Here is a 13,932-nt window from a genome sequence, read left to right on the forward strand (position 1 = left end):
TCGAGCACGCAAAATGCAACAACGCATTCTACTTAACCACCTACGTGTAAGCGGTCCTACATCTTCGCAACAAACTTCGCGAAACAGTCCGCCTAAGGCCGAGCGCGTTGTAAGATTCCCGCAGGTGCTGTCGTAAGAGCGGCCTTTGCGACACAAGACTGCACTCATCTGCATGACGACGCTCACCTGTTCGGACTGCGCAGGCTTAGCGGCGTCTGCGGCCGCTTGTTGTCAAAGTCCACGCTGCTCCTTCGCCCCAGGTGCTGGAACAGCTTCTCGTCCCTGAGGACGGCGCACGCTGTTGTCACTGCGCATCAAGTACCATCGTTATGTGTCGTGTGACGCTTGTCAGGTATCGATGTCACCTAGATAGGGGCCTGCCATCCGGACAGCATGCAGAGTAGATATGATGCAGTCGGCAGGCCACCACATACGTCATTTCATCGAACCCTAGCGCTGTCAATTCCCACCGGAGCACACACAAGCCAACGCCTAAAACGGCACGGAGCGGCAGCGACGCGACGCGCGGTTCCCAGTGACGTCACTGACCGGTCGGTGCCGATCGGCGGCAGACGCCCGCCGTCCTGGTTGACGCTGCTCATCATGGAGAGCGTGGATGGCGACTGCGGGCAGGCGGCAGCCGTGTGAGGGACGTCCGGAGGCGGTCACCACAGCCGTATTAGGAACACCCAAAGGCGACAGCCGTGTCAGGGGCGCCCGGAGGCGGCGGTCACCGCAGCTGTGTCAGGGGCATCCGGAGGCGGTCATCACAGCCGTGTCAGGGGCACCCGGAGGCGGTCATCACAGCCGTGTCAGGGGCACCCGGAGGAGGTCACCGCAGCCGTGTCAGGGACGCCCGGAGGCGGTCATCACAGCCGTGTCGGGGGCATCCGGAGGCGGTCACCGCAGCCGTGTCAGGGACGCCCGGAGGCGACAGCTGTGTCAGGGGCATCCGATGGCGGTCACCACAGCCGTGTCAGGGGCATCCGGAGGCGGTCACCACAGCCGTATCAGGAAAACCCAAAGGCGACAGCCGTGTCAGGGGCGCCTGGAGGCGACAGCCGTGTCAGGGACGCCCGGAGGCGACAGCCGTGTCAGGAGCGTCCGGAGGCGACAGCCGTGTCAGGGGCGCCCGGAGGCGACAGCCGTGTCAGGGGCGCCCGGAGGCGACAGCCGTGTCAGGGACGCACGGAGACGACAGCCGTGTCAGGGGCGCCCGGAGGCGGTCATCGCAGTCGCAGAGCGCAGCAAATATACAACGCCGAGTTACATACACAGACAGACAGACGAATAGGCGTCCAGGCACAAGGCTGATAAGCAGCGTGAACACGTCATAGGTCAAGCACTGGTACCCATGCGTTACGATGCCGAGTCACATCCGTGGAAAAGGGATTGTCAAATGTCTACATCTTGGACAGTTTTCCTCTCTGGTGTTTCTAAATCACAATGTTGGCAACACATCTCTTTACGTTCAGTTTCACGTTCATTTATTTACTCAGCTTATTACACTTATTCACACATAAGCTCTGCTCCGGACCACTGCTTCGCATTATATCTGCATCATGGAACTTCAATACCAAGAATTCACACGGGAGGCCTCGACCCTGCATGAACACCTACCAAAACGCTTCCACTCATCGGGCAAAGTCATGCATACTGCTAGAGACGCTGCGTGTATCAGCTCGTTTCTTTGGAGGCCTGCCCTTACGACCTCATCCCTGATGGACCTACGAGCATCATGCTACTTCTGAAGAGCACACCCGTGTGATTCATGCCTTTTCTTCCAAAGTTACTCACACAATTGTCCGTAACTTCGGCGATGTGGTTCGACGCCTCGCTACGCATAACCAGTGCACTGAGGCTGCCCGTACCGCATCCCCGTACCCGAGTACTCACAGCGTACCCGAGTACTCACACTTCCTGGCAACTTTGCCCGTTTGCTAAACGTGGGGTGTAACATCGTGCTGGTGGATCCTTATCGTGTCATGCAGGTGCATGACACGGCCGCTCGTGGTAAAGGTGTGCTGGCAGGAAGGAGTGAGTCATCACGCGTGGAGAGACGAGTCATCAGGCGTGGACAAGTGAGTCATCAGGTGTGGATAGGTAAGTCATCAGGCGTGGAGAGATGAGTCATCAGGCGTTGATAGATGAGTCATCAGGCGTGGAGAGATGAGTCATCAGGCGTGGAGGGTGAGTCATCAGGCGCTACTCGCGTCAGGTGAGTGGGGGTCGAGCACCAGCGAGGGTATCTCTCAGTCCGGCGGCGACTGTCACTCGCTCCGGCACAACCCGGACAACCAACCACCACAGCGCCGGGGCTCGTTCTGATGACCCAAGGCGACCCCGTGACCTCTCTGAGTGACCGCTGGCGACCTACCCGCATGACCTCGTTCAGTCCGTTGAGAAAGCGCTGATCCCTCTGCGCGCTGGGTCCCTGCAGCTCCTGCTGGTAGAGCGAGTACATCTTCTGCAGCTCCGGAGGCATGTCGCCGCCATTCGGGCTCCGGCCCGACTCAATATCTGGCGGCATAGGAGAGAGCATCATCCAATAATGGATCATATTGTCCTGTGTCTGCATGCAGCCGGTTACCACTACAAGATAATTGTCTATCTGTGTATCTAACTAATAATTTGTGATAATTGATAATTATCACTTCTGCTATTGTTTCGAGAACGGCATGTTGCCAAAATATCAGCCCAACTATATCTCTATTCTCCTGGTTTTTCCCAGGAATAAGGCTAATACTATTGTCTTGTCTATAAGATAATTGTCGTCTGCTCGGCCTCCGCTGGTCGCACGCAGCTGCTGTTGCTATTGAGATTGCATCAAGCCCTGCTGTCGGCAGATGACCCCGTCAGTTCTGTTTGACCTTAACTGACCTTGCACGAAGCATTGCTGTTGGCTAACGCTCTGGGAATAAACGTTTCACCCTCGTTGACTTTTCATGAAGTCCTTCTGTTGCTCAATGATCTGGTCACAATGGTTTGACCTTCGCTGACCTTGAATGAAGTCCCGACGTCGGACAATGCTCGTGACACATGGTTGGCGTTCGCTGACCTTGCATGAAGTCCCGCTGCTGGATAATGGTCTGGCATCACAAGTTTGACCTTTGCTGACTTTAAATGAAGTCGCGTTGTTGGCTCTGGTAACACAAGTTTGACCTTTGCTGACCTTGTATGAAGTCCCGCTGTCGGCTGATGATCTCGTCACACAGCGCCCTCTGTCGGTCGTAGCGCAGGATCATGAGGTCCCGCCGCCGCAGCTCGTGGTCCTTGATCAGCTGATTGCTGCGGATTTCCATCTGCGGCAGAATATGACGCCTTGAGACCACAGCGGAGGCGATGGCGACGCAGGCGCTGATTTTAGAAGGAACACCGGCGTTAATCAAACATCAAAAAAGCGTGCGTAATGTAATATATCGCAATAATGGTGTCAGGAAAATTAAACTGTATAAGAAATGGAAATAATTGTTCACTCAAACTCCGTTATTCGACTCTAGAGACGACTGAATTTTTAAAATGTTTTTGTCGTGCCCGTTGCGATGCGGTGAAGGTCTCCAGACATTCCTCCTAAAACCAGAGACGGCCCGACGTTATCATCTGACGCCGGCGACGGTAACTGATCCTAGTACGGGACACCAGAGATGTGCTACTTCCTAAAGCGCACTACTGGCCTCGCACCAGAATTAGCGTATGTATATAAATATGTATGCGTATATACACCTGCAGCACCTGTAGCAGAGTCTATATACATATGTAGGTATATGTATATATATATATATATATATATATATATATATATATATATATATATATATATATATATATTATGCTTGGCTTTGGTTGTCACCGGCATAAGTTGCGGATGCCGACACGCGTACTACCGGCCAACGTGTCTTTTCGCCACCAAAGTCCCTGCATACCCAACCAAAGCAGCACACCAGGCACAGCGTGAAGATACCGTGCTATGAATGTTGCCTTCCTGGTGCACAGACACTCTGTTATTCACCGATGGCCATGGAAACCGATGGTCATTCGTTCAATGCGGCGTCAGGCGAGCGCCCGCCAGTTTTATGTCGTCACGAAGAACATTGCTGTCACGTGATCTCGCGTGACCGGCTATCTGTTGTTTTTGCTAAAGTACACCGCACGCGGTGTATTGGAGGCCGAACCAACTGACGTGTAATGAATGTATGTACATGTGAGCCTCTTCAGGCAAACCAGGAGTGACTGATCTTTCCAAATAATCAACTGGTAAATCTAACTGGCTCAGGCACGTTTCCGAAGCGTTTAGGTGATTTGTTGAAATCTTCGAGCGTAGAAATGCACGCGTTTGTGCCAGATCAATGGACATGCGATAAATTTTTCAGGAACATCCTGAAACAAGCATTTCTGGAATAGTGTCGTAAATACACCTTGGCTGCACGTAATCGCAGCCACACAGCCAAGACGAGGTCAATGTGACCGATGAAACCCAACGCCACGCCATCAATGAATATATCATCGTATTGAGTTGGGAATGGGGAAGCTCGAGACCCTCAACCTGTGCCTTGTATCTCCCAAACTCACAGGGGAGCATCCCAGACTTGTAGGAGGACTCTCGCACGACAGGTCCTCCTCCGTTAAGAAAGCACGCCCATGCGAAATTGTGAGCACCGCAAACAGTAAATACAATCAAAAGAAATGCAAATTTAACATGCAAAGCTCACTTTCCAATTGCTAACTACCCATCTTATCCTGCATGATACTTAAGTTGCCAAGTACAAATGGAAGCATGTGACTTATAGCCGACCTTTAAATTTGCTCGGGACGCGACACAGAATGCCTCAAATCCGGGGCGGCATCAGCATCTGTGGATACCACAATCAACTCAATCTCGGGCAGAGCCCCCAACTGTTCTCGCGAGACCACACCTCTGACACCAGCCCACATGCCCAGCCATTGCACAGCGTCGGGCGTCTGCCTGCTCACCAGTAGCGCTCCTCCTTACAACTGCGTCCGATACCTCAGTTGGTCAGAGCGCTCGGCTTCTGACAGACCCAGCTATGACAGCGCGGGTTCGAATCGCTCCAGGCACTCGCTATTTGCTCCTGGCAGGATGGTCTGCAGCCAGGGGCAGCAGCCGCGCTAAGGTTCAGGTGACGTCACAGGGCAGGATGGGCCGTGCCAAGCATCGCGGCACGGTAAGCATTCGCCACAAAGTTCTGCCGTTGACCTGGAATTTCACGATCGGATCGTGAAAATAGGACTCACGCTCAAAGACTGCTGAAGGTCGGCATGGGTCCCAGAAATTCATCCAATCAAAAGGGTTTTGATTAAATCGTTAACTTAAAACTGTCTAAAAGTAGCATTAGCTCGCCTGTCCGGCTGCGTTTATCGCCCATCGTCGGCTTGAGAACCAATGACACTGCCCCGGACCACGCTATCCCGTCTAATCAGTGGCGCAGCCAAGATTTCGCTCAAAAAGGACCAAACCAGATCGTAGGCGGTCCTTCCAGCCAGGAGGCTCGTCTTCGTCCATGGATGACCGCGTTTTTTTACTTGGAAGCTCTTCCGGTCGGGATGATGTTTTCAGGCCTCGGGGTGTTGTCCCGGCCTTGGCGCCGGGATGTTGTTTATTTTAGGAGCCCCACGGGATGCCACTCAGCCAAAAAACGGCAGAACCTTCAGCCACGAGGCTCTCCATGCCTCCAGGGGTATGGCCTCCAAATCCTCCTCCCCCCCGACCCCCTCTGCCTCAGGTACGCCACTAGCTGCGACACACAGCGTGGTGTCGACAAGCGAACTTGTGACGTCACGCCGTTTGGCGCCATCCAGTGGTCGGTTCAGTGGTTCCGTGGAAAAGTACCTGACTGGCGCCCGGCGCGTGGCGACCGCAGGTAACTAGACGTCCCGCAGCGCAAGCATCCAACTCGAAACAAGCTTACCCAGCTCACATGGGCTTGTGAAGGATGGCTTGCCTGATCGTCGAAAATCTGACCGACTCTACGACCTCAGGTCACTGAGGAACGTACATTTGGACGTCTCTGTCGGTAGGCCTCCACTCTTCAGGCCTTTGACCGCAGCGATGCTCATTTCACAGCGGCGAGGCGACGCTGGCTGGCAGGGAGCTGGTAGCTCTTCGACAGTTCATCGTTGAGGACCCAAGGCCCTGACTCCGTCAGTGTGCATCGAGAGCTCTGAGTTCCCGTTAGTGTGGACCTAGAGCTCTGAGTGTCCGTCAGTATGGACCTAAAGCTCTGACTGCCAGCCAGTGTGGACCTAGAGCTCTGAGTGTCCGCCAGCATGGACCTAAAGCTCTGACTGCCGGTCATTGTGGGTTTAGGGCTCTGACTGTCCGTCAGTATGGACCTAAAGTTCTGAGTGCCCGTCAGTGTGGACCAAGAGTTCTGAGTGCCCGTCAGTGTGGACCAAGAGCTCCGAGTGCCCGTCAGTGTGGACCAAGAGCGCTGACTGCCCGTCAAAGAGGACCTGGAACTCTGGCTTCCCGCCGTTGTGAACCTAGAGCTCTGGCAGTCCGTCAGTGCAGACCGATAGAGCACACTGTCCATCTTTCTGGACCTGGGCTCTGACTGCCCGTCGGTGTGGACCTTCAGTCCGGACTGTCGGACTGCGCTGACCTAGGACCCTGCCCTCCGTCGGTGCGAACACATGGACGCCCCTCAATGTATAACTAGAGCACTGCTTGTCTGCCATTGGGAGCCTAGTGCCCCGACTGCCCGTCATGCTGTGGGGACATAGCATCGCGGCGCTAGCCGTGCAAGCCTGAAAGGTCACAATTTCATTGATCATGCCGACAGTGTGCGAGGTCCCGGTCTTTTACAGCCCCTGGGATGGTCCTATACGCGGCTGCCGCTGGCGCTGGCGCTTCGGATAAGTGGAGGCTAGGGACAAGCAAAGCAGAAGCGAAATGCGAAACACCGAATCGCATAGGGCGTCCAGCGATGTGCATCAGAATGAACTATTTTTTTCACGCTTGATAATCGACGTGGGTGGGTGTTGGTGCCAGCGCAAAAATAAACCCTTCAATGGTTCTGTGTTTAATGCATGGAATCCTTGAGTGATCCCTAAAGTTCGTGTGGCGTTCATCAGCACACCGGCCATGTCTCGCGTTGAGGTTTTTCGCGTATACCTGCAGCGTGTGTTCAGTGGGCATGCCTCGTGAGTTCGATTCCTGCCAAGAGCGCCACATTGAACAGACGTTCAAACGCCGATTTGTGTTTGGTACGCGGCGACGGCGCCGAGTCCGAAGCTGAGCCCCTCACAGCATTACCACTCATCTATGTGTAGCAGACAGAGTCACTTAAGTGACGGCGTTCTTGGCCTCGAGTGGCCGCAGACTGTACCATTACCTCATCGGCCTCCCTCGCCCCAATTTAGGGGAAAACTTAACGCTGTCGGCTGTGACATGACGCTGAATAACGAGAATAGCTCATGGATTGCCTGATTACTGTGTTATCAAAAGGCGGGGTTTAATTTAGTCAGCAGGCTGGAATACTTGTGTGATACGCAGATTGGTGAGGTTTTGACGCATGAGGCTAAATCAAGCACGAATTCTGATTTCGATACTACGGGGAAATATCTCTCTTGCGACCGAATAAACGACTTGAGAACCCTCCTAAAATGATGAAGAATCTGTTGATCTTTTTTTGTACCGCGCCAGCCGTCGAGATCCAGTTAGCAGCAGCACAAACGCTGGTCAGTTCAGGTCGCTGAGCCATTACCTGCTGGTCAGTTAAGGTCGCTGAGCCATTACCTGCTGTCAGTTCAGGTCGCTGAGCCATTACCGGCTGGTGACACCATTAGCCCATTCACTTGACGCAGACTGGAATGACTGAGGTCATTACCATTCGTAAACCCTCGCGACGATTCCATTGACATTTATTCCGTGACCTGTGCAGTGCATGGCAGGTATAAAGCGTGCGACCTCGAGTGCTGTGACCGCGGTATTATTCGCCAGGCTGTGGGAAAATTCGTGATTGTGCATGGTGCATGGCCGCTGGTGCAACGTGATGCGCGGCTGCTGGCGCCGGGGCTGAATATCCTAGGCGGCCTGGCTCTCCTCAGACAACAATAGCAGTACATGTGTAATGCATAACAGCTTTGTGGCAGCCCCTACAGATTCTGGGCCCCTGTTCCGTACGGAAACATTCAGAGTCGTGATCGGTAGTGACGTAAAAACTAAAACATGCAACAGCGCTCTAAAGAACTGTGTGTGCACCCGTCCAGGTTCTGGGCCCCTGTTCCGTACGGAAACATTCAGCGTCGTGATCGGTAGTGACGTAAAAACTAAAGCATGCAACAGCGCTCTAAAGAACTGTGTGTGCACCCGTCCAACACGAAAAAGCAGCCTGAAGCTGTCAACTGTGCGTGCAAATCACGGCTAGCAGCGCACCATGCCTCGACCTTTAGCAGCGCACCATGCCTCGACCTTTAGCAGCGCACCATGCCTCGACCTTTAGCAGCGCACCATGCCTCGACCTTTAGCAGCGCACCATGCCTCGACCTTTAGCAGCGCACCATGCCTCGACCTTTAGCAGCGCACCATGCCTCGACCTTTAGCAGCGCACCATGCCTCGACCTTTAGCAGCGCACCATGCCTCGACCTTTAGCAGCGCACCATGCCTCGACCTTTACAGCGCACCATGCCTCGACCTTTAGCAGCGCACCATGCCTCGACCTTTAGCAGCGCACCATGACTCGACCTTTAGCAGCGCACCATGACTCGACCTTGAGAAGCCGACTGTTCGGGGTCGGAGTCCCAAGCGTTGCCACAGTCGACGAGCGTGATGACGGACAATCTGGCGCGGCTCGCCGGCCGCGGCCCGTGCGCAGTGACCATCGCCCCGCTGGTCAGTGTTTCAAGGAGGCCGAGACAGCGGCCGTGGTTGGGGCTGATCGATCCGGCGGTGGCGGCGGCGAATGAGCTATTATTGCAGCCTGCAAACGTGACGTGGCCAGATACCGCGGCTCCCTCCCCCGCCAGGAGTTCTGCAAAGGTGCGTGTTCAGCTGACGGGGAGGGGAAGGTGGAGGGGGGGGGGGGGCGCGTACGATTCGTCACCACCGGGCCGTGGCGGTGACGCCGGAAATAGGCGAAAACGCCGCAATGGAATGCAGTGAGTAGGCTTCCGAATTATAGTTTGTCGTAGCTCACGGAATCTCCCCCTATCCCAATATACGTGTAGTATTATTGGCCGCTAAAAGGCTTGGGATCTGTAATCATAGGCTTGCGTTAACGCATTTGATTGAAAGTAATCATTCTCTGCAGTATTTGCGTGGCGCTGTAGGTCGACTGCCATGACCTCCACTTCGCCGTGAATGACGAGCGTATTTTATCACTTTCGATGTCTGGAGCAGAATTTGAGGACCTAAGATTACCAAAAACAAGGCCAATAGTGCCCTTCAAAGAGCAGGAATTATGTTTTCATAAAGTACTTTTCTTTCCAGAGAAACGCTGACTAGCGGGAAAGCAGGGTACAGGGGCCGCGTTTCACTTCCTTTCGTGGGAATTTAAAGGCGACTCCATGCGCCGTGTGGAAATTATTGACCTGAAAAGGGGCTTGGCCCACCCAATTTTGGGGAAAGCTCCTACATCCTTGTGACCGGTTTGACCTGCTCCTTAAGGACGTGACCACTGGACTAGTTATCCGTGACTCTGTGGATGCAACAGCTGCTCTGAAAGCCCATGTCCTGTTGATACGAGAACTGAACTGTTATTCCGTTGCAATGCTGAAAACAGTGCTTCCGGACCTTTTTCTGAGGGCAAAGTTCCTCAGTTGATCATCCGTGCCCACCGCAGCGACCATCAACGGACTGATGGCTCATGTCATGTGGAAATGAGGAGTGGATCGATGACCCCTTCCACATGTGGACACCACTAACATGACACGGGTGAGACCATCAGTACGGAGGTCGTGCCCTTAAGGAGCTGATCGAAAGCCTGGTGTTCATGACCACAGGACTCCTCGTGCTTGAAGTTAAGTGGTGTTAATCTACTTACACAGATAACGGCCATTTAACGCCGCATGCCAATTATAGCCATGAGCAAATGGCCGTCACATGGCATGTTTTCTCCACACGGTATGCTTTCTCCTCACGGTATGCTTTCTCCACACGATATGCTTTCTCCACACGGTATGTTTTCTCCACACGGTGTTTTCTCCTCGCGGTATGCTTTCTCCTCACGGTATGCTTTCTCCTCACGGTGTGTTTTCTCCTCACGGTATGCTTTCTCCTCACGGTATGCTTCCTCCTCACGGTATGTTTTCTCCTCACGGTATGTTTTCTCCACACGGTGTGTTTTCTCCTCACGGTATGTTTTCTCCTCACGGTATTTTCTCCACACGGTGTGCTTTCTCCACACAGTATGTTTTCTCCACACGGTATGCTTTCTCCACACGGTATGTTTTTCCACACGGCATGTTTTCTCCTCACGGTATGCTTTCTCCTCACGGTATGCTTTCTTGACACGGTATGCTTTCTCATCACAGTATGCGTTCTTCACACGGTATGTTTTCTCCTCACGGTATGTTTTCTATTCACGGTGTTTTCTCCTCACGGTAGGTTTTCTCCACACGGTATGTTTTCTCCTCACGGTATGTTTTCTTGGTCCATGGGTGACGTTGTGTATACTGGAGGGAGAACTGCATCCTGCCAAACCTGACTCCATCATTTTCTGACAGGCTCATACGCCAAAGCTGTTGACATGCTCCCCACATGCACGAGCTCAAGTACTTTCAAGCGAAAACGTGTTATTAATAAACTTCAAGAGCCCCTTTATCCACACGCGACTTAACTAGGCTGCAATGTACTTTGTTACTTCACAATTTTTCGTACCTTGAAAACATTTTACAACGAAGACAAGTGAAAATAATGGCATGCAACTTACTTGTCTGGCCAGCACAATACCTTCCTTGTTTCAAGACGTAGTTTAAGAAGGAGTGCACGGTAAAGGCCAATGCTCACTAACAGGGGCAAAAATGCCTCCTTGGCTAATATACGTCGAGTTATGCGAGAATGACATGCGTTGTAAATTGTTAATGGTACGCTGTTCGTGTAAATAAATGATTGCAGTTAAATCATAGAATACTACAATTTAGAAAATGTTTAACAATACTAAGCTTGAGTATTTTCAAAAGTTTTCAGGATGGTCTTCGCAAATCACATAAAAATTATTGTACGAAGCCAGAAAGTCAGAACTCGTGGCCTTTATTCTTTGCATGATTCATCGCTCGAGTAGCATTAGCAAAATGACAGAGATTGGGTTGCTGCAAAATGCTGCACGCTCGATCAATGGAGCCGCAGGACCTCCTGCACGTTGCTGCCGACTGCACTGCATGGGAGGGAGCCAGCCTGTCGAAACGACCGTCGCAGAAACACTGCAAGCATGACAGACGCTGACTTTCAAAGCTTGGAACGTTGTCAGGGACAGCACGGCAGCTCCCGGACCAACACCGGTTTTTAGTTATGGGTGTTATGCCATGACTTGACATGACTTCGCGCCAGCGTCGGCTACGGCGAAGGCGCTTCGTGAAAACTCGCACGTGTCGGGCATTGTTGGCCAGTTCACAGCCCGCCGCAGCGTATGCGTGGGATGCAGGACACTAGCGTCGGATGTATTCGCTGAATCAGTCACGTCGACGGACGCCGATGAAAATGTACTATGACACACAGGTCAAAATACTGTTACCGATTCACTTACCGGGCCGCCGTTGCCGCTTAGTTTAGCAGCGGGGACGTTTGCTGCATTGTTTCACGCAAGCGGCTCCTTGTTTTCACTGAGGCGTGTGCACAATAAAAGCCAGCACAGCGCATCCACCAGTCGGATCCCGCAAGGCGCAGCTGCAGTGTTTTTATTTTTAGACCTGCCACCAAAAGATTGGCGCGGATGGTGAGTCAAGGCCTGTTTACACCATGCGAACGGGCCGCGGAATCCGCTTGCAAGTTCTGCAATCGCTGTTGTGGACCAGAGGTGCCGAAGTTGAGTCCGCAGGTCCGCCAAAGCGCGGGTAAGAAGAGCTAGAAGGGGTACCTCCAGCGTGAACAGCTGACTACAACATCTGCAGCGGATTTTGCGGCAAGTCCGCAGGGTGTGAATGGTGTTTAGTGGTCTTCATATAATTCTAATCCTATAAAATTGGGCTTAGACCGCAGTAAGATCCTGACCGTGTCAAGTCAACAGGACCTCTGCCTGGTACCAGTTGCTGCCTTGCCATTGCGCCATTGTTACCTACCCGGTGGCTTTGAACTGTGCTGCGCGGTCACAGCACTGTTACACTCACAGATTGCAAGGTGTAAGTACACACGACCGTGCACCGTATATTATTCATAATGTGTGGCATATAGCGGTACGCCACGCGCCAGCCCAGTTGCGCCAAGTTCCATGACAACCGCTCAAACAGTTGGGCACGCCGTCGCTCTGGGAGCAATTTTCAGTTTTTCTTTGTTTAATTAGTTTCGTGTTGCATTGGACGAGCCAAAACATTGCCGGTGAGCAAACAAGCAAACTGTTTGCCTCTGACCAACATGGCCAGCGGCCATCCGCAGCTAAGGTCATGTGGTGTCAGAGGGCAGGTCGGACCATGCCGAGCATTGTGGCACGTTAAGGCTTCGCCTTGACGATCAATTGGCGGGGTTAGGGCTCACGCAACAGGCAATAATAAGCTTGGACGGTGGTGCCCGCAAATCCATCCCATGAAAAGGTTTGGAGTATCCCGCGACAATTTTACGCTGATAATCCTGATGCTCAACTTTTAGACTTTCGTTAGCCACCGGGTTCCGAGTAATAATTTGCCATTTGCACCCTAACCTGTAACTGTTCTATTTCGGTTGTGTCAAGTGTGGGCATATTTTGGCCCTCTGCGACTCACAGTCTCAGTCGCCAGACCTGTGACCTGTAAAGACCACCAGACCAGACCTGTGACCTGTAAAGACCACCAGACCAGACCTGTAAAGTGGCGACACCGAAGCTGGGCCGGTTCAGTGCCACCCGCATTCGCTATTTCCAAATCGTGGCATCACTTCACATCCGGTGGCGTTACTTCACACTGATAGGTAATGCCACCGGAGCTGGGCTGATCCACAGCTACTCACGTTCTCTATTTCCAGCTCGTGGCTTCACTTCACATCCGGTGGCGTCACTTCACACTGATAGGTCATGTCACCGGAGCTGGGCTGATTCACAGCTACTCACGTTCTCTATTTCCAGCTCGTGGCTTTACTTCACATCCGGTGGCGTCACTTCACACTGATGGTAATGCCACCGGAGCTGGGCTGATCCACAGCTACTCACGTTCTCTATTTCCAGCTCGTGGCTTTACTTCACATCCGGTGGCGTTACTGCACATTGTGAAGTAATGTCACCAGAGCTGGGCTGATCCACGGCTACTTACGTTCTCTATTTCCAGCTCGTGGGTTTTGAGCAGCAGCTCCAGCAGCTCCCGCTGCTCGTCAGTGGATATCTTCTCCGGCAGCGCCTGTAAAGGCCACGGAGAGCTGAGTCCAGCACCAGTCTGCTGACCACGAAGCAGACGAGCGTGCGACAGACCCTGCGGTTCCGGGTCAGCGCTAGCGCACGCACGCAAAACAAACGAGCGCGGAGCAGACGTGGGTCTGAGCTCGAGAGTCCACGTCCGAGTCCGAGTCCTGTTGTCTTGAATCTCAGTCTGAGCCCCGAATCCACTGGAGTCACGTCACAGGTCCGAGTCTAAGTCGGCTCGGTTCCACGACTCACAAGTCCGGCTCAGCGCCCATATGGCGCCGATCCGCTCGTTGTGAGCCGGAAATGACAGATATGCGTGCTGCGCTGCCATATAGCTCAGCCAGAGCCCGAGAAAACCCGCAGCTAGACTTGGTAATGTAAGCTCGAGATAGCATCTCAGCTCGAGATAGTATTTCAGCTCAAGATAGTATCTCAGGGGAGATAGCATCT

At 53.0% G+C, this 13,932-nt stretch overlaps 1 protein-coding gene across 1 annotated transcript in view; it reads right to left on the reverse strand.

Moving 5' to 3' along the window:
* Positions 1–182: 182 nt before the first annotated feature.
* Positions 183–13,932, reverse strand: part of LOC119113387 (uncharacterized) — a 23,673-nt gene continuing 9,923 nt past the window's right edge. Inside the window, exons 6-10 of the mRNA XM_037237708.1 lie at positions 13,394–13,477; positions 3,173–3,302; positions 2,378–2,520; positions 550–623; positions 183–282 (exon numbers count right to left, since the gene is read on the reverse strand). Of these exons, the coding sequence (XP_037093603.1) occupies positions 183–282; positions 550–623; positions 2,378–2,520; positions 3,173–3,302; positions 13,394–13,477 (531 nt within the window). The remainder of the gene's footprint in view (positions 283–549; positions 624–2,377; positions 2,521–3,172; positions 3,303–13,393; positions 13,478–13,932) is intronic.

This window comes from Pollicipes pollicipes, unplaced genomic scaffold, assembly GCF_011947565.3.
Source record: "Pollicipes pollicipes isolate AB1234 unplaced genomic scaffold, Ppol_2.1 Scaffold_7262;HRSCAF=8765_pilon_pilon_pilon, whole genome shotgun sequence".
Taxonomy (NCBI): domain Eukaryota; kingdom Metazoa; phylum Arthropoda; class Thecostraca; order Pollicipedomorpha; family Pollicipedidae; genus Pollicipes; species Pollicipes pollicipes.